The sequence below is a fragment of the Eublepharis macularius genome, chromosome 14 (genome assembly GCF_028583425.1).
Source record: "Eublepharis macularius isolate TG4126 chromosome 14, MPM_Emac_v1.0, whole genome shotgun sequence".
NCBI classification, from domain to species: domain Eukaryota; kingdom Metazoa; phylum Chordata; class Lepidosauria; order Squamata; family Eublepharidae; genus Eublepharis; species Eublepharis macularius.
The window spans coordinates 5,581,820-5,604,927 of record NC_072803.1 but is presented as its reverse complement, the minus strand read 5'-3'; the positions used below and the strand labels follow the sequence as shown (position 1 = coordinate 5,604,927).

The following is a 23,108-nucleotide window of genomic DNA, read 5'->3' as shown; positions in this document are numbered from 1 at the left end:
CCTGGGTGCTGCCTTTCCAACCCTTTGATTCTATGATTCTTACGAAGACCAAGGACATTCATACTGCAGAACTCTGTCGTTCATCTAGTTTGGTCTCTCCCCACCACCCCACTTTCTTCTGTCTTTGTGCCTACACTGCTCTCTGCGGACATGCATCTGCCAAGAGTATCACTGTTGCAGAACAAGGACAGAGAGGGCCGAACTAAACATGATGGTGAATGTGTGGCAGCCACACAATCGCCATTGCCAAAATGCCGTGCAGAGCTCTCCCCTCATGCTTTTTAAAGTGCTGAAACAGCTGTGCAGGGTGTGTGTTTGTGTGTGTGTGTCACATTTAGTTTGGTGCAGATTGCTTTAACCCTTTCGTGATGGGTCCCTGATATGAAGCTGAAGGCTTGATAGCAAAACCTCCAAGAGATCTCATGGCAAGAGAGGAGGCAAAACCTCAGAGATATCTCATGGCAGGTATCAGATAATACCCCAAATTTTCATTCCCTCGCCTGTGGTAGGCTCTCTCTGCTTCCCTCCCAAATGCACACATATCATGATCACCAGATCATGATATAGAATCCAAGCCGCTCTGCGTCACAAGAAAAATGCGCAGGGATAAATGCATAACCACCTCTTGATGCCTGCCACAGCACCGAAGGTAGAAATGGGCCACATCTCATGCCCGGCCTCACATTGGGGGGTAGGTCGAGCTGCTTCTAAGGGCCTTCTAAGGGTTCACTGTGACATTGGACGCAAGTATCCATGCTTCCTTAGAAGTTGTCATGTTCAGAATACTTTCAGGTATGCTTGTGCCAAAGAGACTGCATTTTAATCCTTTCAGTATTATGAGTGCTTTCTTCACAGGTGCCAGGATGTTCCCAGGCAGCTATCTCCCAGAGGAGGAATGTTTTGCCTACCGCTGTTCCAGCCTCGAAGGACTTTCGCTCTCCGAGCTTCAAAGGGATTGTTATGAGAACTATGGGGGGAGGTTGGGCCTGCTGGGATCTGTTACTTTGTACCTCATGCTTTGCCTGTCATTGGTAACAATTCACATGTACCATCCTGAATATTGTATTCAGGCTCGTGGACTATAATGCATTCTTTCTTCAGTAAACTTTTGAAAACAACGGGCTTTTGTCTGATTGCAGAAGGTAGTCTGGAGTAAGGACATTATCTAGCCACAGTTCTGACAGAAGTCTCAGTTAAGGGAGAGGCAGAGGCGATGAGTGACCACAAATTACGGATCGCTACCCAGGGCTTCCAAAATCTGCGGATTCCGCTAACGGGCGTTTACAGGGCAAATATCTTCAGGGAGCACACAAAGGCTGCCACTTGCCACAGTGGAAGACACCTCTTTCCCCCCACCCTCCACCCCACCCAGCAGAAATCGTTTTCCAGCTCCGATGAGTTCATTCGTGAGAACCTAGGAAGGACTAACTTCAACCCCTCATGTACTCTCAGGAGAATCGACCGGTGCAACCACACCCAATTTGACGTTCTTTCCCCAGTGGAGACATCCTTTGATTGAGATTTTACAAATCTAACCCAGGCACATGAATGTCCAGGATGGACTGCAGCAAACAAGAGCTGGCAGTTGAACTTTTATTATTTCCTCCTGCTGTAACACAAACACTGCAAGCCGAGAGCTGGAGCCCCGCTTTGGGAGGAAGTAACGTGGTGAGAATTAAGTCTCTTTCTCATGGTGCGAGAACGACTGCAAAACGGCCCCTCCCCACAGTGCTTAGGTCACACAAGAAATCCCAGATTGTGTGGGAAGAGCTCCAGCACAGGAGCCAGGGCTTCCTTCACGACCAAGTGACCCTCAGGTGGCAAAGGTAATGTGGAAGGGCAGCCTCTGAGGAGGGCAGGCAGGAGACAAGAACCGTGAAGCAGTGGCTGGAAACAACGTCCGCTGAGCAGCCCATCCGCAGAGCGAGGCGGGGGCAGAAGAGCCCATGAACTATCACCTGAGGATGCACAGGTACAGCTCAGCCACCTGGAGACTGGGTGAGGCAAATAATTTCAAAGAAAACCTGGCTGAAGATAAACCACACCTCAAAAAGAAGGTGGATCTGCAATTCACACATGCTCCAGAGTAACAAGACAGGGGACTGTCTGGCAGGGACACATTTTGGCAGGGGCCTGCTAAGGAACACCAGAATCTTCCAAGGAATGTAGTTTGGGGGGGGGGGGCAGATTTTCTCTTGGAATATTGGGGCACTTCAAAATCAGCCCCAATCCCAATCCAGGACTGGATCCAGCACGCAGCACAGCAGGCACAACAGCTGGTGATGGATGGAAGAACTGGCCCCTGCCCTTCACACCGGCCAACTTCACAGACACCTTCCACCTTCCCTTTGCCAGAGCACCCAACACTGGAAGCTGCCAACTCACCCCCTGGTTGCAGAAGGGGTAGGGGGAGAATGGAGCGTGATTTGAGGAAATGTCACCCACTCCCCCCCAGGTAGCACCAACAGCGTTCAGTTCTCGGAATGTGTGCTCAAGAAGCACGAGGAGACGACACGTATGCGTTTGCAACCCCCAGTCTCCTCTGGGAGGGGAGGGGCAAGGAGGGGCCCAGAGGTCCTCCGAGGACCGTTAGGAATGTCAGACAATCTGAATGCCCAGTTCCTCAGCTGTCTTCTGAAGCCTGTCCATGACGTTCTCCTCGGGCTCGGCAGGAAACCCGTCTGGCGCCGCCGCTCGACCCTCCGCAGGCGCGCTGGCCATCACATAGTACACAGTTTCGCTCTCCCCGCGCTCATTGGTCCTGTTCACAACGCGGATGATGGGGCTGGGAGGCGAGCCGGGTTCTTGGTCGGGGGATGCGCCAGCCTCCTGCTCAGCCGGGTGCTGGGGGGCCGCGGCTGCCTGCAAGTCCTCAGCAGCAGCAGCTTCCTCTGTGGGGGGCTCCAAGATGATCCCCTGCAGGCTGTCCTCGGACCCTGCCAGCACCATGCACTGGGCCGTGTCCTCCAGCCCCTCCCCTTGCTTCTCCCGGTCCTTCAGCAGCTGCTCCGTCAGCTCCACGCTTTCGTAGCGCACCAGCTGCAGCCGCATGTAGCCGTCCTCATGCTCCTTGTACCTGGGGGCGGGAGTGGCAGAGGGGGGAGTTACTGGGGCAGGGGAGATCCAAAGCCAAGGGGGCAGCTGCTGCAGAGGACCCATTCTACACTGCTGGCAAACACTGCTGGCTGGTGGGGTGGTGGGATCTGAGCATAGGACAGCACAGGCCAGGCCGATAGAGAGACAGCCAGTTTTTAAATGCCTGAGAAAAACAGTGGGAGCCAGGAGGCAAAGTTACGCAACAAATCTTTCCAGAGAAATCTGACTGCAAGGGGAGAAAGAGATTTGGGGGCCTCGTGGGGCAACAACTGGCCATCCCACCTGTATTACTGTAAGAGGAAATTGCTCAAACTTCTGCCAAAGAGAGCAAGCAAGCATTTTTCAATCCCCGGGCAGAGATACCCAACTGCACCACCTGGTGGTAATTTAGAGTCCTACAAGGCACCCGGGGCCAGTGAATTTGAGAGTTCACCCGCAATCTTGCCTTTCCGGACTCCTCTCCTAAAATTCGGAGTCCACGAGGTCATCATCCCTGCAGCAAACAGTCAGAAATTGCCTGCGCCTTAAAAACTTTCACGCTTAGGACAAAAGCACCTCTGTCTTACTACCAGGAAAAGGGCACACCTTGGTATCATCAAGACTTCTCACAGAGAGGGGAGGCGGCTTGAGCCCCCCCCCCCCCCCGCCCCCAAGTTCGGAGTTCTGTAGGAAGGGATGGTTGAGTCTGGCAGCTGTGGCGGTAGCCTCAGCAGCTCTTTCTGCCGCCGCTAGCCGCCTGTCAGCTTCGGGCTCGGCTCTCTCCGGCCTCCCCTCGCTGACTCTTTCCCTCCCGTTCTTCTGGTCCTGCTGCAGCTGCTGCTCTGACATGCGTCAGGTGTCTCGTGTAGTTTAGCTCTTAGTAACCACAACCCCCTGAGGATAATTTTAGATGGGCAGCCATGTCGGTCTGCAGTAGAACGGCAGGATTTGAGTCCAGTGCCGCCTTAGAGATCAACAGGATTTTCAGAACGTAAGCTTTCAAGAGTCAGAGCTCCCTTCTCCAGAGTGACTCTCGAAAGATAACAATCTGAAAAATCTTGTTGGTATCCAAGGTGCCACTGGACTCAAATCCTGATGTACAACCCCCCTGGACTCCAGCAACTGCAGCTCATGGCATTGGTAACCCTGGCTCCAACAGGCTGATGACTCTAGCAGACCTGGGGAGTGGTAAGCCAATAGGTAGCAGTGAACCTGTTCTCCGATCTGATCCTTCACCTCGCTTGCTCTGGGCAGCCGGTCAAGCACAACGTACCTGAAGCGAGGATGGCCTGAAGGCCACTTGAACTGGTGCTTCTTCCTGAGGTGCACGGTGAGGTTATTCCCACGAGTGAAGCATTTATCACAGACGTGGCATTTGTAGCGGGGCTCCAAGTCACCCTGGGGGAGTACAGGAAAAGGAAGCAGAGGAGCATCACCGATTGGGCTAAAAGCCTCTCCTCAGTCCAGCTTTACAGAATGGGCTTTCTGACCAGCGTACCCCGGGTTTTATCGTACCTACGCTCCGTGCAAAGACAGAAGATCCTGAACAGCAGCCTGAGAATCTCAGCATTCATTTAAAAAAAAAAACCAAGATTCTAGTCCTTAAGAAAATATGGAAATCCTTGTAAAACCTCTCATGACAGTATGAGGGTTAAGCTGGACTTCCAAAGAGACAGAATTTCAGCACGGCCAATGCAGCCTTCTTCTTCTTCTAATAACGAAGGGCATTTTCAGGTATCCAACATGCAAATTAAATGATGTTTTTCTTCTGATCTCAGCAAGCTTATGTGGAAAACTGGCCAAATTTCACTTTAGCTCTAGCATCTGCTAATCCCTAACCATTCAGGTTATCCTGCAGGAATTCTGCAAATATTCCAGTCATTCCCACTCCCCCAGGTCTCTGCGCAACAAGGAAACGGCCCCAGCCCTGTGCCTCCTTCCCACCTCATGAACCTTCCTGTAGTGCAGTTTGATGGAGCAAAGGGACCGGGCGCTGAAGCTGCAGGCCTCAAATTCACAACGGTAGGCTGGCTCTTTGCTGTGTGTATCCAAGTGCTTCCGGAGGTCAATGAGATTCTTGCAGCTGGAAGGCAAAAAGCAAGAGAAGGAATCTAAAAGCAGGGCAGACACAAGAAGGACCACAAAAGTAGAGTACAGCGGCAAGAAGCATTGGGCTTCTTGCCACTGTACTCTAAATGTTCCTAAGCTTGTACTAATAAAAACACCAGTGCCAACATTTTTGATTGCAGGAGTGGTCACGTTTTTAGGAAGAGAGAGACCAGCTATATTTCTGGATAGCAAAAACAGTATTTCATTGCATTTATTCTGCACCTTTCTTCCACCACAAGACCTATACATTTAGGAGTAGAAGAAGTCTCCCATCTGGCCGTTGACCACACCCAAGCCAAACTTTTACTAAGGTTGCAATGTCATGTGACCTCTGACCACGTTCAGAGCAATGCAGAATCTGAGAATGTATGTCTTTAAGACAGGTTTCTTTTTCCCATAGGGAGGGCAATATGGTGGGCCCAACACACCGATCCCTGAACATACAGATAGTTAATCTGAATGATGCTTCCCTGGGTTAAGCAGGTAAAGAGAAGATGCTGCAGAGGCAGCTCAGACACACGGAGTTAAACTCTGAAGTACACTCTGAGCAGCCGTCTTGACTGAGCTGCTCTGCTCAGGCGTAAAGTTTGTTGTGTCAGCAAATCAGGTTTCATCTATTCCCAAAAGGCAGACAAGCAGCATGCCAAAGTGTAAAGGAAGCACACAGATTTCCCCATAAGGGGCAACAAATTGATCTTTTCACCGCTTGCTTCATAAAGCTCATTGGGAAATAAAATGAATGTTCCTCGCACGGCAGTTCGGAAGGATCTTCAACCCAATCCTCCCTTAAACAGCCTATGGGGTTCTCCCTTCTCCATTTCACGCCTTGTAACAGCCCTATGAGGTAGGCTGGTCCCAAGATCAACAACTGAGCTTCATGCTCGAGAGGGGATTTGAACTCAGGGCCTCCCGCCACTCCTGGCCCGATGCCCTAGTGTCACCAATGTGGTACCTTCCAGTACCTCCCGTAGCACCCATCAAGCTTTTCAGAAGTGGGTGGACATTACAAGGAAGAGTTTGTTATTCGTTGCTCTTATCAAATGAAAGGTCATGCCTGCAAATTGTCATTCCCATTTCCCTTTTAAGCTTTCCTTCTATTTATTCCCCCCTTCTCTTTCTCCCTTCTTCTCCTGGAGCTTTCTTTTGTTACTATTTATTCTCCTTCTGCTATTTTTGCAAAGGGAAGATGGAATTATTGTTTGGCTCCACCTTCGGTGGCAGCCCTTTCAAGTCTGGCACCCACCACCTGTTCTCAAAATTCCAAAGATGCCCATAGGCTCAAAAAGGTTGTGGGCCTAGCCAGACTGGCCCAGCTCTCCCTTTTGGCTTGTGACCCCACTGCCAGGTACAACCTCACTTTACCTGTGATCGCAATAATTGCACTTGAACGGCCGCTCCTCACTATGCCGGAAGCGGATATGATTGCGCAGGGAGGAGGGCAGAGGACACGTCATGTCGCACAGCGGACACTTGTAGTGGTTGACTGCTCAAAAGAAATGAGAGGGAAGGTCACACGCAGAAGGAAAGTCAATGGGGGGGGGGAGGACAGGCACACTTCAGGCTGAGGCACAGCCACTCACCATGGTTCCTCATGTGATCACGCAACAGCCTCTCTGTGGCGAATCTCTTTGAGCAGTGAGAACACTGGAATCGCTGTTCTGTAAGACAGAGAGGGTTGGGGCAGGGGAAGTCAGCAGGGTCGGGGCAAGGGCTCCTCCCCTCTGGCAGGGGCCATTCCACACACACGGGGGGGGGCAGGCAGCCACATGCACTTATCAAGCCCTTCCCACAGCATCCCTAAACCCAGGTGTCTTCTTGCTCTGTTGCTGGAAATTATTTATGACATTTATAGTCCGCCTTTCTCACTGAGACTCAAGGCGGATTACACAGTGTGAGCTTAGTACAGTCAGTATCAAAGACATTTCCATAAACAATGCCGTTGGGTAAATAAACACAACATTACAAAGACATAGCATTAGCAAGAATCCAATACAGAGTGGAAGAAAATGCTGAAACTGAGCATAAGCTATTCTAGGGCTGACATTAGACCACATGAAGCACAGGTAGCTCATAGGAGCACATATTTAAAACAACAGGTAGGACGTAAGGCAACATAGTGGTGAAGTCTACGGTCCTTAACTCATTAGTGAAGCATCCGACAGCCCCTCCCTACAATACAAAAGCCTTTTTGAATAATTAGGTTCTGCATCGTTTGCAGAAAGCTAGGAGAGCAGGCCAATCCACAGGGTAGGGGCCACCACAGAAAAAGCCCGTGTATGAGCTGCTGTTGATTTCACCCATGTGCGACATGCCAATCAGTATTTGGGAGGGGCCGTGGCTCAGTGGCAGGGCGTCTGCCTTGAATGCAGAAGGGCCCCGGTTCATCCCCATCATCTCCCGTCAAAAGGACCAGGCAGCGCGTGATACGGAAGATCTCTGCCTGAGACCCTGTAGAGCCATTGCCAGTCTGAATAGTCAAGACTGACACTGATGGGCCAATGATCTGATTCGGTATAAGGCAGCTTCATATGCTCATGTGTATTACTGATGGAAAAATAGTGACTATGCCATGTTCTCAGGCCTAATATTACCAGGAATGTTAGCTTCCGGGTATTTTTTCAATGAGCGTCTCTAGTCCTCATATTGATCATACGTAACTGGGTTTGTTCCCGGTACAGTTTTTTTAAAATCATGCAAAACTTGTGAACATGGCTTATAAAGTATGAAAGTAAGGAAGTGACGTTCATTAAGAACCAGTTTGGTGTAGTGGTTAAGAGTGGCAGGGCTGTAATCCGGAGAAGCAGGTTTGATTCCCCACTCCTCTGCTGGGAGCCAGCTGGGTGACCTTGGGTCAGTCACAGCTCTCTCAGCCCCACCCACCTCACAGGGTGATTGTTGTGAAGATAATAATAACACACTGAAAATCGCTCTGAATGGACGTTAAGTTGTCCTGAAGGGAGGTATATCAATCAAATGTTATGTTATTATTAATCCGAATGATGCTCGTCCGTATTTAGGGCTATTAAAATTCATATACTCTACTGGATATATCTTCTGCTGGCTCTGATGACCTGAAAGAATTATACGTTTACTGTAAAGAAACAGTAGGATTCGGGCTCTCCTCTGAGCCAAGGGTGAACTCTCCCTTGCACCACAGAAAGGGAAGGTATAGGAGCATTGTAGGAGTGTGAAAACACTGATATTTGAACACAAGGATCATAAACTGTGAAACATCACTTTTTAAATACAGGAAACATCTAAACAGATTTAAGCATTGCTTGGGAAAACAGCCAAAGTTTCTAGTCCTTGTGGATGTAAATCATTTTTAGAAAGGTGAAAACGGACTCTGCCAAGCATCCCATTTCCTCATGTACAATACTTGCTATTCCTCTGCCTTCCCCCTACAGGCTGCTCAGATACTCACGTTCTAGGGCGGTCTGACGGCGGATGTGGTCGAAGAACTTGGTGTTGTTAGAGAACATCCCACCACAGGTAGGACAAGCCACCACCTTCTCCTGCGTGTGGCTGCGCAGGTGCTCACGCAACTTGCAGCGGCCTTTGAAGGAGCAGTCGCAATCTAGAAGAAGGGGGACATTTCAGAGTCTTCTTTTCCCCAAGACGGCATGAGCCCAAATACTGACTAGCATATCTGGCATTGCAGCAGGGATCAAAAACATTGATCCACACGAACCCTACCACTTGCGGAAACAGCAGGACTCTAATCTGGAGAACCTGGCTTCCACTTGAAGCCAGCTGGGTGACCTTCCACAGCCCTCTCAGCCCCGCCCACGTCACAGGCTGATTGTCGTGAGGATCATAACACACTTTGTAAACCACTCTTGAGTGGGCATTAAGTTGTCCTGAAGGGTGGTACATAAATCGAATGCTGATACTGTTATTATCATTATTCTCTCTCATACACACGAACTCTCAATGTCCTACGTGCTTCTTTACAGACATAGGTCTATACAACAGAAACAGACTGTCAAAGAGGATCGATATCACATACTATTCCTGAGCCAAGATATGTAACTCACTTTTGGAGAGAGTTAATAAGTGCTTCTCTTCCCCGTCCCCATAAAACCCAAACATAAGTGCAGGATTTCTGGGAAAATTTACATCCTTCCCCTAAGCCGGAGATACTTTGGCTCAAAGGTGCTGAAAAGGTCAGAGCACCATGGTACACACTTCCTCTCTCCTAAGCCCCCATAGTTCCCTCGAAGGCCTAACTCTACCTTTCCAGCCACAGAAGACCACGTGATTCTCCTTTCCAACTACTTTGTACTCTGTGCAGAAACTGTGATCCTCCACATGTCTGTAGAACCATTCAGGATTATCAAAAGCTCTCTAGCAGAAAAAGGGAAGAAAGAGAAATCAAGGCTTCATCAACTGCTGGTCCATACACACAGAAATCAGTACGGGCTCTGGGGAAGAATTTTGATTCCTGTGAATCTCAAACTGCATTTAAAGAAAGAAAAATTAAAGGAAGCATGCAAGCCAAAAACACTTCTGCATGTGAAGGGAACTTGCAACACATTTTATTGGTTTGACAAATGTGTTTTAGTTTATCTGAACATATGATTATACCTAACCAAACCACTGGCCTATCTAAAATGTAGCCTACCCTGACTGGCAGGAAGATAAAGTGCTTTACCAACAGTGGTTACCGAGATCCTTTTGCTGAGAATGCCCAAAATTGAATATGGGACCTTCTGTATCCACAGCAGGTGCTCCAAAACTGAGTTTATGCCCCCCACCCATTCTAAGGAATACTGCACTCTATTGCCTTTACCTTAGAACACGGCTGTTCTACAGTCCCCTACAAAGAACACAGACCTAGCAGGCAACCATCACACCTGAAACAATGCTCCACCTGAAAGTACCTCTCCACCCTAACTCCTTCCAGTCTCTCTCACCTCACAGTACTCCCATAAGCAAAGGAAGTTCTCCTGAATTTCAGGAATAATGTTCCGGCTCTGAAAGTCCAGCTGGCACGCAGTCAGGTCCGACTGGCTCTGTAAGGCCTGCAACCCCCACTGTTTCAGCTTGGTGTGGTAGCAATGGAAGTACACATGGCGGACCAGGTCTGCAGGACTCTCTGGAGAGCAGAAACCGCATTCCTGCCACAGGCAGGCATATTCTTCTGAAAGGGAAAACCACAAGTATTCACACTGGGGTAGGTAGATTATCATGTGCAAATCTAAGGTATGTATAGTTCAGGTGGAAGAACTTCCAAGTTATTGATCTCTCTAAAGGGGGCTATACAGCTGAACCCTCTGTTGCCGATATTAATCATCACCACTAAACCAAAGATGAACAAATGGGCTCTTCCCTCCCACAGTCAGACTCCAGTTTGGGGCACCTTTTGTGAAAGGCAGCAAGTCTATTCATACATCCTAGAAAAAAATAGTACAGTTCTGTGATCTTCAGACTTTATCAGCTCATGCCATCCACATGTAAACCACGTCTGCCATATATGTCTGACTCCTACTTCCTTTTATGTGCCTCTGTGGCTTGCAGCACCCTCTCCACCAGCCTATTTAATTTCCAGAGTGCGATAAATGGGCCCACATCACAGAAGGACCTGCATCCCCACTCTTTTGAATCCCAGGGGCATCGAAGCCCTGAGTACTGACTGTTTTATATGACTGTTACCATTAAGAAACGGAAAAACTGTAGATGACTCATTTGGAGGCCTGTTCTCCACTCTGTGAAACACAATTTTGTTTCTGATTAATGATGTTTTAATGAATAAAATCATGCACATTAGTGAAATTGTTGACGCGATGGGGAGCACTGAAGTACAGCAATGGCAACTGTACAAATATACTTTTCAGAAAGTTTCAGGTGGGTAGCTGTGTTGGCCTGTGATAGAATAGCAAGATTTGAATCCAGTAGTGCTTTGAAGGCCAACAAGATTTTCAGAATAAAAGCTTCCGAGAGATGAAGCTCCCTTCATCAGATATCTAACAAGGGGAGCTTTGACTCTTGAAAGCTTATACCCTGAAAATCTTGTTAGTTTTTAAGGCGATGCGGGTCTCGAATCTTACTTTTCAGACCGTATCACTGCAATTTACACTGAAGGTCAATTCAGAGCAGATGTTGCATTTTTTTAAACGCGCTCTGTGCCCCTTACCGAGAGAATCCACCTCATCTTCCTCCTCCTCTTTCCCATGGAGATGTTGTTGCAAATGCTTTGACACGTGTTCACAGAATTCTTCCATCTTTGATACCACAAAGGTGCACATCTCCCATTCACACTGCAGAACCAAGGCTTCTTTATTGCACACCTTCCCAGGAGGCATGGTAAGAGTACTGACAGAAGACACAAAAATGCAATTTCTCTTTTAAGTTCAGAGACCGAGAAAGAGCCATCCAGGCATCCTCCACCACAACAGGAATTCCCTTAGTAACAACTGAAGAAAAACCCAATTCTAATCTCTCGCACTCATCGTCATGCATTGCACCTCTATTTCCACAAATGGCCAAATTTTCACTTTTGTTTCCAGAGGGGAAAGCTTTCTGATTCTGCTATACAGAGCACACAACAAAAATATTGTTGCTGAAACTTCCCTTTAGACTCATAATCTACCATCTCTTACAAACGTATCCCACCCTTCCTTTAAGGGCAGCAGACACAATTCCCCTCCCTCCTAATTTTATCCTCACAACACTCCTGTGAAGTAGGCAAGGCTAAGAGAGTGGGACTTGCTCAAGGTCTCCCACTCAGGTCAAGGCTGAGTGAGGATTTCTACTCCAAGGCTTCTTCCACATGGCCTTTTAACTCAGCTCAGCTTCCCAAACAGCAGCATCTTTTCTTCCAAGCGACACCACTGTGCAACAGCTCGCCTTCCAGTTTTCCCCATGCCTCATAGAGCTTCTTCTCAAACCTGCCCAAGTCAGTTTAATCACTGCATAAAGGGGAAGGTACAGATTTTTGGACAGCCTCATTCACATTAACACTATTTCCCCATAGCATCTCCTTGCACCCCTCAGGCTCTTTTTAAAAGTCTACTACCAAATTTTTTAAGCTGGCAAAAAACCCTCTGGCTGCATAAGGAGAGGGAACAGGTAGGCACAAGGGGAAAATATGAAGATCCTGTCAAAGTAAATGCTCTGGAGATGCTGTGAATACCTCTGCATTCACAACAGCAGTGGATGTACAACAAGGAATTGTCCCTATGTGAAAGAAACCACTTTAACAACTAACATTACCTCTAAATTGTCTTAAAAATACAAGTCTACTAAAAATAATAACATTTTCCACGGCTCGATCTTACAGTTATTTGAACCAGTAACACTACTTTGTTTGCTACTTCTTTATTTAGGGTCTTTAACTTCAAACAGAATGGGAAAACCGTATTGCCAAAATTAACAAAGATGGGCATTCTAAATTAACAAAGATGGGCGTACTCCATCAAAATCAATGGATTCAGGTTGCCAGGTCCAGGTTGGAAAATTCCTGGAGATTTTGGGGGAGCCTGGAGAGGGCAGGATTTGTGGAGGGGAGGGGCCTCAGCAGGGTATGATGCCATGGAATTCACTGTTTTCTCCAAGGGAACTGGTCTTTGTTGCCTGGAGACCAGTTGTAATTCCGGGAGATCTCCAGCTACCACCTGGAGGCTCACAACCTTAGTTCAGACTGGATTCACTCTGCACAGAATTACAATGCAAATGCTCTAGACTCTATACAGTGTCACACATCCCTGACCTGAATGATCCTCACAACATCCCTGCACAGCAGGACAGGATCATTATCTCCATATTGCCAACAGCAGGGGCAATCTTAAACTGTGAGAAGAGGCTTGTCTAGAGTCACCAAATTGATATTTTACGTGTGTAGCCATGTTGGTCTGCAGTAGAACAGCAGGATTTCAGTGGCACCGCAGAGACCAAAAGCTCCCTTCTTCAGATACAAGATTCCTACTCATACCTGAAATAGTGAGCTGATTCTCAAAAGCTTATCTTGTTGGTTTCTGAGGTGCCACTGAACTCAAATCCAAATGGATCTTGCATCCAAGGAAAGTTTGGAATACAGAACACAGCTCCTGCCATCAACGATGATCTTTCAAGCCCAACATTTTGCAACACCTGCTTCATACTTAGTTTGTTTCTGATACTTTTCCTACAATCTTAATTGTAAGAATTGATTACAGTCTTAATGGTAAGAATATTTTGCATGCAATCTTATTTACGATCTTCAAGGAGGGAGAAGCAGTCGTTCATTTAGCAGTTCTAGGGATGGGTGGGTAGGTGATGGTCTTACCCACCATAAGCCCTGAGGGTAAGGGGGGCTATAAACAAAAGCAGGCCTTTCAATGGGTGCAGAGTGCAGACAAAACTGAGGCTGTTTCAAGACACTTCCTTTGATCCCCGCCCAAATCAACAAGACAAATGAACACATACCGAGTTAACCGCCCCCCTACCATAGCCCACTCCCCACGGCGCTCCCTGCCTGGCTGGTTCCCACTTCCTTCAATCGTGGCAAAAATTAGACCTCCAACTCCACCACAACCTCCCCGAACCCAGCCGCCGAAGAACCCAGCGCTCAGGATACGGAAAACGCCTTTCGGCCTTGAACCCAGGCTTCGGGGGCGAGATAGGCCCCGTCTCCATAGTTACCATCAATTTTCCTCCCCTCCAATTTGCCCCGCGACAGCAACTTCTCCACCTGTGCGTAGACGAACCGCCCGGACGAGGTTACTCAGCCAATCAGAATGCCGGCATCCGAAGTAACAGCCAATCACTTCGTCCAGAGGAAGGGATGAAGGCGGTGCCTACCGCGGCTATCAAAACAGAAAGGGTTCATTGATGCATCGGGTCCGATTGGAAACAGGTACCATCCAACACAATGGTTCCGGTCTATAGGGGAAACGTGTGAGGAGGATTGCGAGAGGCAAGAGAAGTCGAGTGATGTGAAGGGATGTGGCGGGTAGGGAAAGAGGGTTCAGTGCCACCAATACGTGGTGCATATTTTTCAGGTTTTGAAACACTGGTCCTGATTGTGTCTTCCCCATGGGACTTGTAGTTTTTTGGGGGAAAGTTGTCATTTAATTTACTGGCAACTTATGGATAACAAGTGTGCTTATATATTGCTCTTCTAGACAGATTAGTGCTCCACTCAGAGCAGTGAGCAAAGTCAATGTTATTCTTATCCCCACAATACAGCTGGGGCTGAGAGGAGTGGCTTACCTTACCCAACAAGGCCAGCTGCAGAACTTGTGGCAACAGTGGGATTTGAACCAGCAGAGTGCTGATTTAAAATCCAACCACTTAAGCATTGTGCTACAGCAGCTATGCCTCTCCACTGTTTACTGCCTGCGTTAAAATGTGTAGAAGAATGAGGTTGATCCCAAAGTATGTAACAGCTTAACAGTGTCATCTTAAGCAGAGATACACCCTTCTAAGCCAATTGACTTCCACTGGTTTAGAATGGTGTAAGTATGCTTAGGATTGTACTGTACGTGTGTGTTAGTGCAACACTTTTTTATTCTTATTATTAATCATTTTACTTCTGCTTTTAGTTTGTGTGTGGCTGCTGTTTAATTGGTTTTTATGTATTATTTATTGTTTAAATGAATAGGTTACAGTTACAAGCCTCTTTGGGCACTATGGAGAGTCAGGCTGGCAAACTCTAGTCCCTTCACCATGCAAGGGATGTGTCATTGAATTCTTTGCAATGCATCAGAAGGGTTGCAAGAACATGATTTTGTCCTGTAATTTGGTGTGCTGTGGTTCAGCCCTGCAGAACATGTCTGCATTGCTTTCACTATACAGAAGATTCCAATTCTGGACAAATAGCAGCTATTCCAGGCATTTCTCTGCTGCTGCTCAAAAGAAGTGTGGAATAAAACCTACCTGTAGTTTGCCAGCCACAGGTGACCTCCAGCTTGGTTTCATGATTAAATCCACAGAAGCAATGCAGCTTTTCATTTGTCACAGAGGGTGCTGAGGCCAGCACTGAAAACTGCGTAAGGAGGAGGTGGTGGAGCCTGGGGTTTTCCAAGTTACATCTTAGCTGTGTCCGTGTTGGGTGTGTGACCATCTTGGGGTGGGAAAAGAGGGTGCCTTTAGCAACTGCAGATTTGTTCTTCCCAGGATTGCTTTAGCCCCAAGGCCTGTCCTGCTGTATCTTGTGCGCGAGCCCCAACAATGCAGTCCTACACAGTTATTATACTGTAAATCCTGCTATGTTCAATGGGGACTACTTGCAAGTAAATGTGATAGGATTTACTTGCAAGTAAATGTGTGCCAACTGCCTTCCAAGGGTGCTTTTAGCAGTCATCTCTTCCACTAACATAGGCGCCCATGAAACCTGGGCTGAGTGGCAGAACTGCTTTTACTCTGCTATCAAATGTCCTGCAAGACCCTAATTATTACAGCTGAAAATCATGAATGACAACACAGAAATATATGCAAATTGTGCTAGGCAAATCCAAGACAGCTGTTTGGGGTTAGTGGCAACAAAGTGGCCATTTGGCTGCAAAACTGAACATCAACACTGATGAATATGAGACCTTTGTATGCTAGCATGCTGGAAAACAGATTCCTATCCAGTGAATTTCAGTTTAAGTAGTGTGTATTTTTTAAAAAGATTCCCTGGAGGGGAAATACACAAAGAACTTGTGTATCCTCTCACATGGTTTTTCTTGTTTAATATACCCAGCTGCAGTCAAGCGAAACGCAGATGTAGAAGCCAAAACAGTAAGCAGAGGTTAATAGCCAGGGAATCGATTCAGGATAAGGAAACAGGCTGAAGAAAGAACAGCATGTAGGAGCTACAACCCGAAAGATTTGCTACAAGTCTCACTCACGGTATTGAGCTCCTTGTAGCTGGTCAGAGGGACGCTGGGCCAATTAGCACAGCATGGTGGGAATGGAAAGACAAGCCTGAAGGTGGCTCCCAGAGCAGCCTCTCAGGGTAAAGGGTCTGTTTCAATATGTGCCACCTCGCCTGTTTCTTTCTGAATCAAGGAATTCTCACTCCGCCATGGGAGCTTGCTGGGTGACCTTGGGCCAGTCACACCCTCTCAGCCTAACCTACCTCACAGGGTTGTTGTGAGGAGAGAATGGAGGAGAGGAGCACTGTGTAAGCTGCTTTGGGTAACCATTGGGGAGAAAAGCAGGGATAAATGAAGTAAGTATGCATGTACTCAAGTAAATAAAATAAATAGATTTGTCCAGGGATGGGAAAAGAGGTGGTGGAACTGAGTGGGTTGCCAGCACAGGAGGCAACTCTTGATGGGAGGTAGTAGCCCTGGTACCACATGCACATGCACAAAGTGTGCGCACGCTCCCAGGACTGCACAATGACGTCACTTTGGGTCAGCTGGAACAAGGGTGGAGTTTTTAAAAGTTTAAATCACCCTCGGCGAAAATGGTCACATGGCTGGTGGCCCCGCCCCCTGATCTCCAGACAGAGAGGAGTTTAGATTGCCCTCCGCTCCACGGCGTGGAGGGCAATCTAAACTCCCTCTGTCTGGAGATCAGGGGGCGAGGCCACCAGCCATGTGACCATTTTCAAGAGGTGCCGGAACTCCGTTCCACAGAGTTCCAGCTGAAAAAAAAGCCCTGCATTTGTCACCTTCCTATCTACAAATGCTCCACCTGTTCCTCCTACCAGGCCAGTCCCTGGTTAATTATGTTACTGTTTGTTCCTTATTTCTCCTTTCCTAGAACATTGTTGATGTGCTTTGCCCGTGCTATCGTTTTTCAGGTTTCAGCTCCCTTCCCAGCACCTGACTTTGGCCGTTTCCACACAGCTTACCTTATTCTGCAAAATAGTGAAATCTCGCGTGAAATCTCACAAGAAGACGCTGTTATCGCATCTTCTCATGCGATGACAGCATCTTCTCGCGCGATAACAGTGTCTTCTCACGAGATTTCGCTATTTTTCAGAATAAGGTAAGCCATGTGGAAACGGCCTTTATATCTCTGGGAGGGAGGGTGGCTGGGTAAGTCTTTGCTGTGGCGCACATTCCTGTCAATACATGTGCATGAGCACTACATGAGACGCAGGGTGTGGGTCTGTCTAGTGTCAGGAGACCCATTGTTAGCCAGGAAGTGTAGTTTTGAAAGACAGAGCCGGCAGAGATCGCTCTGGAGGGGGCAGATTCTCTCACAGCCCTTTGCTGCCTCTGGTGTGCTGGACTGTCTCCCCTTCCGGAGCTTTTACCCTGCTGTCCTTGCTGCTTAAAAGTTTGAATTAACCAAGCCTCGACAGGGCAAAGGCTCTGGAAGGGGAGATGCCAGAGGCAGCGGAGAGCTGTGAGAGAATCCCTCCCCTCAGGAATGATCTCCACCAGCTCTGTCATTTAAAACTACGCTTCCCTGCTAACATTGCAACTCCCGACATGTGAAGAGCACGTGTCAAAAGTATTGTGTAGAGAGACTCTAAGCAACCTGCCATTTCATGTGTGAAACCTACTGAGGAATTTTTTGAACTGTTGACGGATCCTGCAGATCTTTTTTGCTGATGGCGGCACTTTCCTCCCACGCAAGGAGCCTTTAGCTGATGCCACAGGCTACATGGGAGTCTCCGTAAACAGGAGGAAAGTGCTGCACAGAAACCATCCACAAGATCTAACCCAATATATTGTATGTCTGTCAAATAACATGAACACTTTCTTGATGTGTAAATCAATGGAGGACAGACTATGGGAGAATAAATGTCTGCTTCCAGTGGGAAATAGCTTTCAGCAGTTCCACCCTATGCAGTTGGCAGGGGTGCAGAGGTCTCAGAATGATCGTCAGTATGAACACCGGGGCATTATAAAGCACACTATTTTAATTTGTGTAATATTGGAAGGTGACAAGTTGACCAAATTACCGCATGTTGGATCCTGCCCTCTTTTCTGATAGCATGGGAGGGTGGGATAGCAACCCTTCTGATTCTTTTTCTTGCAGCAGCCTTGCCCTGAGTGGCTTTCTGTCTAGACTGGTCATAATAAGATCCCCAGCAGAGCCGTTTTGTAGGTCAAAAGCGATCCCTTCTCCTCAGTGGAAAAGCTGGCCAGAACTAACCCCACATCCTTAAACATCTGAAGAGTAAAACCAGTTGGCTTTTTAAAGACTGAAAAAGAGAGAGCGGCCGTCATTGGTCTGTTCTGCTAGCCAAGTTCTAATCTTGCCGCAAAACTGTTGCCAAGCGGATTTTGCTTACCGCTTCCAAAGGATCCCTTTGGGGGATATTTCTTTTGATCGGACTGAATTGCTCCGCTTCGGGAAATTTAGCTTGTGGAACTGTACAGAACGCTGGTTGCATCCAGCTACAGGGGCTTTCCTAAGAACAGTTTTGTTGTTGTTTTTTGGCTTCACGGTGAAATTTGACAATGTATAGAAAAACTTCCTCTGTCCTGCAACATGACCTGTGGTACCTTACGTCACCCCAGAGAAGGAAAATGGCATGTGCGTTCGTGTAGACAACCCATTCTTTAAACCACCCAGCTTTAAACCCAGGAGCTGCAATTAGCTAAGAATACAAAGTACATACTAATTGTTTTACTGTTCATCAAGCTTGCAGTTTATGCTGAAAGACAATGTGATTCTGTAACAGTTAGCAAAGAACTCCCCTTTATTGTCGAAGGCTTTCACGGCCGGAGAACGATGGTTGTTGTGGGTTTTCCGGGCTGTATTGCCGTGGTCTTGGCATTGTAGTTCCTGATGTTTTGCCAGCAGCTGTGGCTGGCATCTTCAGAGGTGTAGCACCAAAAGACAGAGATCTCTCAGTGTCACAGTGTGGAAAAGATGTTGGCAGGTAATTTATATCTACTCAGGAAGGTGGGTTTGGGCTGAGTCATCCTGTAAGAGTTTCCCAGGGTGTGGAATGCTAATGGAGGGAGGCTTCCACACTGTGACACTGAGAGATCTCTGTCTTTTGGTGCTACACCTCTGAAGATGCCAGCCACAGCTGCTGGCGAAACGTCAGGAACTACAATGCCAAGACCACGGCAATACAGCCTGGAAAACCCACAACAACCAACTCCCCTTTACTTGAAAAAGGTTCAGAGATCAAATCTTAGTCTGAAAAGGTGCTTTTTTTAAAAAAAAGGTACATATTTCAGCTTTGTTTTAAATTGTAAGGCAGAAGCAAAATTGGCTCATCCTATATTATTTTGTTTTGTTTTAGCAAATTCCAGGAAATTTGACCACAAAGCCCAGGCCATTCTGAAGAAGTGAGGCTGTTGTCAAAAAACACTTCTATTTTATTTTATTTTTTATTTAAATTTTTTAAAAAACTTAGAGATAAAATATGACAATAATAGTGGCAGGTCTACATGTAAGCATCTATAAACAGTTTCCAAATATCTAAACATAAATCCACATGCAACTGTCATCTGCATGTCCTATTTTCAAATACTGATAAGGTTGCAAGGTCCTTCATCCGCTGAGTTACAGAAGGTGGCCATTTATCTCTCCAGTGTTGTAATATGTCTTTTAGCTACAGTAAGGGCATGGAAGGTTCATTTTCATTGATTGTTGGTTAGCCTCCAAGAGACAGGCAAATAGTTTGAAAGGACATAAGCATCCACAAAATCAATGAATATCCTAACAGAAAATTGGTATGAGTCATTACTTCTTCCCAAAAAGACCAAATAACGGGACACTCCCCAAACATACGTTTAAGAGACACATCCTGTAAGTTACAATGCCAACAATTAGACACTTTGCTTAGTCTTTTACTAAAATGGTGCTGTGGTGTCCAGTATATTCTCAACATAGTTTTATTGCTGAATAAGTTGTAGTTGGAGGTCCCGAGAAACAACACGTATAAAATGTAAAGCTATATACCATTGCTGAGGCAAAATTGGGTGATCTAGCTCCTTATTCCATTCATTCCTGAGACTGCATATTGCATTTATTACTCAACATCAAGAATTTTTAAACAAATATTGTAGGTTTCATTTTCTGCATTGCTTCCCTAAGAATTTCCAATAGAGGTGACTCTGAAATACTTAATGCTACACAACCCTATTTAGATATCAAGAGATGTAAATATTGCTAGTCAGCGGAAGCTGGCTAGTCATATCTATAGCTCAGCGGAGAAAATAACAAAACCCCATCTTTACAGCCTATCATTTGGTCCTGAGTAAAAATCACCCTATCTGTCCTGACCTTCCATAAAAAAAGATTTCTTTCTATAATGGGGAAACTGGCCCTGACATTTGGCCTTGCAAACTTTCTGGTGGAATTGCTCCCTTGATGCAGTATTGTGTGCTACGTTCGAACTGGATCCTCAGGCAGTATCTCTAACGGACAAGCTACAAGTGATGAATGACACTTGCCTGGCATGTGAACAGACTCGCGTATCTTCCTTGTTCGCTTGCCAGGCGAATGTCATTCGTCACTTGTAGCTTGGCCCTAATAATCCCTACAAAACTATTCTGGGCAAACCTTTTCAACGTTCAAGACTCCTAGAACTTTAAAGCCTGCTATGGCAAAGCTTTTTAAATCAGCAAATGGAAACTTTTTTTTCCCCCCTGAAGCATCCTTTCGGTCCAGTGAAAGAGCCTTTTCACCCTGCTCCTCGCTGGTCATGCAAATTGCATCCAAGCAGACATCAAAGGATTTGCATGTACACAAATCCCAGGCAAGCCATTTTGAAAGCAATGCCTAAATTGGGGAATAGGCCATTTCCGCCAGGCTCAGTTCGAACTTGACCAACGGCATCATGCGCAGCAGCTCCGTTCTCGGGTGCCAAGCTCTTGAAGGCTCATTTGGGAGAGAATCCTGCTGAATACAGAAGGGGAAACTGCCACCATTAATCATGGAGACTGGTAGGTGTAGCTGAGCGCATCCGGGGGACATTTCCTGAAAGAGCAATAGAAAGGTATTTACTGTCTCCATTGATAAGGCTGGAAGCAGAGGCCCCGGTTGTGGGGTGATGCTTTTGAGTACCACCTGAGCAGGCAAAGCAGAGGCTGAGATGTGCTCTGGGAAGCTCCCTTGCCTCAGCCATGAGCTCATTAGATAGCCTTAAGCAAAACATGATTGTTACTTCAGTCCATCTGCAGTACAGGGATAGTACGGCTAGGCCTACCTAGCAGAGTTGTTGAATATACGGAGATAAAAATCTATGTGAAATGCTTTGAGCAGTTGAAATGCCTTTATATAAATGTGAAGTATGATTAACCCATCTGTCTGACGGAAGTGTATTTTATAAACAAATGTCTTTAAAAATAACCATGTGGACTAGCCTCCTGCTTATTACGGCAACGCGGTTGGAAGATACTGAAGTTGGCTCGATTGATTCCAGCCAGGTAATCAGAGCAACATCAGCTCCCCTCCGCCCAGCCAAAGTGCAGTCATTTTGCAAGAGGATTGTCGTCTTTCGTACTGCCAAATATTGGCAGGATTTTTAAAACCTAAGTAAGGTTTCTTTAAGAAAACAAAATATCAGCTGTTAGTTTGACTCTCTGTGTTTGAAATGGAAAACCTGAAAGCCAGGCTGTACATTGACATTAAGCTGATGGCATTCATTGCCTTGAACCAGCTCATATAAGGTAGTCAACACAGCATTATCTAAGGAAAATGCATTATCCCATGCCAATGGTGATATTTGGGGCCACTTACAGTGGAGGACTAAGAGAGAGGGGAGGTCTTAACCTCCCCTGCCTCCCCTGATTGTTCCGAAAAATGCTCCTCTGTGAAAATCTCCCCCCCCCATCACAAACTCATTTTTGGTGTGTGTGTGTGTGGGTGGGTGGGTGTGTATGGGTGTGTGTGGGTAAAACCCTGGCCCCATTCTTGCCCTTTGCTTGTTCCTGGCAACTTTTCCTGGATTTATCAAATGTAGAGTTGGGAATACCACATTCACCATGTAACATGTAATTCTAGGCTAGAAGACTATGAAGGCAATGGGGAGGGACTGTAGCTCAGTGGTAGTCAGGTTGCCAGCCTCCAAGTGGGGCCTGGAGATCTCCTGGAATTACTACTGATCTCCAAAGATCAGTTTCTCTGGCAAAAATAGTTGCTCTGGAGGGTGGACTGTATGGCATTATACCCTACAGAGATCCCTCCCTTCCCCAAACAGTACCCTCCCCAGACTCCACCCTGAAATATCCAGAAATCTCCCAGTCCAGAGTTGGCAACCCTAGTGGTGGAACATCTGCTCAGCATGCCCAAGGTGCCAAGTTCAGTGCCTAGATCTCCAGACAGAGCCACTGCCGATCAGTGCAGATAATAATAACCCAGGCTGTTTCCACACTACTTACCTTCATTCGGAACGCCGTGGAACGCTGTGAAAAAAACGCGGAAGATAGCGTTTTCTCGTGCGAGTTTTGTGCAACATCGCGCAAAACTCACGCGAGAAGACGCTATCTTCTGCGTTTTTTCTGTGACATTCTGCGGCGTTCCGGATAAAGGTAAGTAGTGTGGAAACGGCCCTTGATAGAGCAGGGGTCTGATTTTGGTAAAGCCCCTTCATGTGTTCACCTGCATATAGCTGTCTAGCTAACTCTAATCATAATGTAAAATAATTAAGAGCTTTTTTGGCCCCTCTTGGTCACTAGGCTGCTGTGAACTCACCACTGGCTGATTTTCCCTACTGAGTTCTAATAATCACAAATCTTTGTAGTACTGCCTATATATTAGTGTCCCCAGGGCATTTTTTCTGGGAAAAGAGGTGGTGAAACTCAGTGGTGGAACTCAGGACTGCACAATGACATCACTTTGGGTCAGCTGGAACAAGGGGGTAGTTTTTTAAAGTTTAAATCATCCTCGGTGAAAATGATCACATAGCCGGTGGCCCCGCCCCCTGATCTCCAGACAGAGGGGAGTTTAGATCGCCCTCCGTGCCAGAACGGAGGGCGGGGCCACCGGCCACGTGGCCATTTTCAAGAGGTGCCGGAACTCCGTTCTACCACGTTCCTGCTGAAAAAAGGCCCTGAGTGTCCCAATCCTTACAACAACCTTGTGAAGCAGGC

General features: G+C 47.0%; 1 protein-coding gene across 1 annotated transcript; it reads right to left on the bottom strand.

The window, feature by feature from the left end:
• Window positions 1–1,585: 1,585 nt before the first annotated feature.
• Window positions 1,586–13,874, bottom strand: HINFP (histone H4 transcription factor). The gene is made up of 10 exons (XM_054997968.1): window positions 13,807–13,874; window positions 11,321–11,499; window positions 10,101–10,327; window positions 9,420–9,531; window positions 8,609–8,761; window positions 6,765–6,842; window positions 6,547–6,667; window positions 5,020–5,158; window positions 4,349–4,473; window positions 1,586–3,076 (listed from the first exon to the last, which is right to left on the bottom strand). The coding sequence occupies exons 2-10, from the start codon at window positions 11,487–11,489 to the stop codon at window positions 2,599–2,601; spliced, it is 1,602 nt and encodes a 533-aa protein (XP_054853943.1). The 5' UTR covers window positions 11,490–11,499; window positions 13,807–13,874; the 3' UTR covers window positions 1,586–2,598.
• Window positions 13,875–23,108: the final 9,234 nt, after the last annotated feature.

Bases quoted from the DNA above. Each gene is read 5' to 3' on its own strand.
- HINFP (XM_054997968.1), bottom strand. From the start codon at position 11,489: ATGCCTCCTGGGAAGGTGTGCAATAAAGAAGCCTTGGTTCTGCAGTGT. The intron at 6,668-6,764 runs GTGAGTGGCTGT...TCTTTTGAGCAG, and splicing joins TGATCACATGAGGAACCATG to TCAACCACTACAAGTGTCCG. The intron at 4,474-5,019 runs GTGGGAAGGAGG...GTACTCCCCCAG, and splicing joins ACTACAGGAAGGTTCATGAG to GGTGACTTGGAGCCCCGCTA.